General features: G+C 43.4%; 1 protein-coding gene across 1 annotated transcript; it reads right to left on the reverse strand.

The window, feature by feature from the left end:
• Positions 1-498: 498 nt before the first annotated feature.
• Positions 499-1051, reverse strand: LOC104949791 (RNA-binding protein 25-like). Its single transcript, XM_010776234.1, has 2 exons — positions 976-1051; positions 499-679 (listed from the first exon to the last, which is right to left on the reverse strand). The coding sequence occupies exons 1-2, from the start codon at positions 1047-1049 to the stop codon at positions 499-501; spliced, it is 255 nt and encodes an 84-aa protein (XP_010774536.1). The 5' UTR covers positions 1050-1051.
• Positions 1052-1935: the final 884 nt, after the last annotated feature.

A 1935-nucleotide genomic window follows, 5' to 3' on the forward strand; every position in this document is an offset into this window, starting at 1 on the left:
TCAGAAAGCTTTTGAATGGTGCTACTTTTCCAGTTGGTCTACCTGCTCTTCACGTAGCTCTGCATGTCGTCGGTTAGGTGCTTTCTGGAGATAGGAACTGCTCAATCCACTCCTCCATAGTAAGGCCACCCCGGAGGTCCAAGTTAACCCGTTTCCATCTTAAGCTTTGTTAGTTAGTTAGTTTCGTAACGGACGTAATGTAACAGCTGTAACGGTTGTAGCTTTTTCTCAGACGCGGAGGGATACTGACTTGTTGTGGAAAGTAACTACAATTCTACCCGTGATACACGCTCATTATATCACGGCTAAGAACCAATCAGATTGCTTGATTTGACTTGTTTTATAAATGTAAATAGAATAGGATATGTACAATAACAGAATAGGAAATAAAATAATGTAAATGAAGACTAAATTAAATATGACCGAGTCAGTTTAATTTGATAACCCATAAGGCGTGGGCAAAACCCGAGTTAGTTTGCGTCGTAAGGCATCTCGGGGTCATGGGAGTTGCATGAACGCAGGACTCACCCTCTGCAGCTCAGCCTCGGGGTCGGGGTGACCTTCAGCCAGCAGCCTCTGTCTGATCTCCTCATGCTCCTCCTTCTCCCTCTTCCTGTCTCTATCGTCCAGCTCCGTCTCCTTTTCTCTGTCACGGAGTCTCTTCTGCAGAGCGCTGCCCCTGAGGACGAGAAGCAGAGCTCAAACAATGAAGACTTTACATTTTTGTTTTAGCTGCTTTTCCATTTATTTATTTGTATATTTTTTGTTTGCCTGTTTTTGGAAATCTGTCTGTGTGGGATTCTGTTTGCCCTGGGGTTAAGCAGTATTAAGTTACTCTACCTATTTGTCTATAAAGTGAAGATTTGATATATGCTCTGATAGAATAACTGTATGCTGTTGAAAAAACCAAATAAACAAAGTTTGAAAAAACCAAAAAACACGCTCACGCTTCTAAATAAGCTTGAGGATATTTACCTGTAGTATTTAGGGTCGTCTCGGTCGTCGTCGTAATCTTCAAGGAACTCTTTCAGCCTTTTGGCTTCTTTCATCTGAATTCAAACACAATAATAGTTATCTTCATACATTCTTTACACATCACGTCGTCAACATCACGTTACACTGTTAAACACCTGAACCTCCATAACATTCATCTGTTTGCAACTCGTATATATCAATATTCCAATGCCTTGTATAAACACTATTCTGCACTATTTCTATTCTATTTGATTGTGTTGCACTGTTGGAGGAGCCTGTGACCTAAGATCGTCATGACTACACTGTAGCTATGCACGCATGACAATAAAAGCCTTGAATCTTTAATAACACATCGTCTGACACCAGCGTTTCCGCCAGGGGCGCGTCTTGCCGTCATTTGACGCCCTTATTCAGCTCGGACCGCCCTGAACTCGAGCCGAGGGCATCCAAAAATTAATAATAATTCGAGAGAAGATCGAGTTTTTATCGCTTGAAATGACGAAAAGGAAAAAGGACAAGGACATCCCTCTGTTGGAGGGGCAAAGGAGTCTGGTGGGATTCTTTTAGCCGCCAGCGAAGCGTGTGCCTGTGACGGAAAGTGTACTGCCGGCGAGCCTTGACGGGGGGGGGTGCTAGTGGAGCACGCGCGTGAACTGCGAAATCCCATCACTAACACGTAAAGAGATAGTATCTATAAGGACGGCTCGATTCAAAATTCAAGTCACGTGACACGATGTGATGTGACGTCACACCCACCCCCCAGCTCTCGGGTTGGATGCCCTCTCAGCCCTGGTCTGGTGGAAACACTGCTTTACAGTACGTTTACCAGATAAGGGAATGACAATAAACATCAAGTAATTTTTCTTCCAATTCATTCCATTTAATTCCCAAGCCTCAGTTTCTCCTTCGAGGATACAAGGACTACTTTATTATCATTCTGCAACACAAGGTTGAACAACA

Source organism: Notothenia coriiceps, unplaced genomic scaffold (genome assembly GCF_000735185.1).
Source record: "Notothenia coriiceps isolate Sejong01 unplaced genomic scaffold, NC01 NC01_scaffold00000237, whole genome shotgun sequence".
Lineage (NCBI taxonomy): Eukaryota > Metazoa > Chordata > Actinopteri > Perciformes > Nototheniidae > Notothenia > Notothenia coriiceps.

Bases quoted from the DNA above. Each gene is read 5' to 3' on its own strand.
- LOC104949791 (XM_010776234.1), bottom strand. From the start codon at position 1,049: ATGAAAGAAGCCAAAAGGCTGAAAGAGTTCCTTGAAGATTACGACGAC. The intron at 680-975 runs GTAAATATCCTC...TCTCGTCCTCAG, and splicing joins GACGACCCTAAATACTACAG to GGGCAGCGCTCTGCAGAAGA.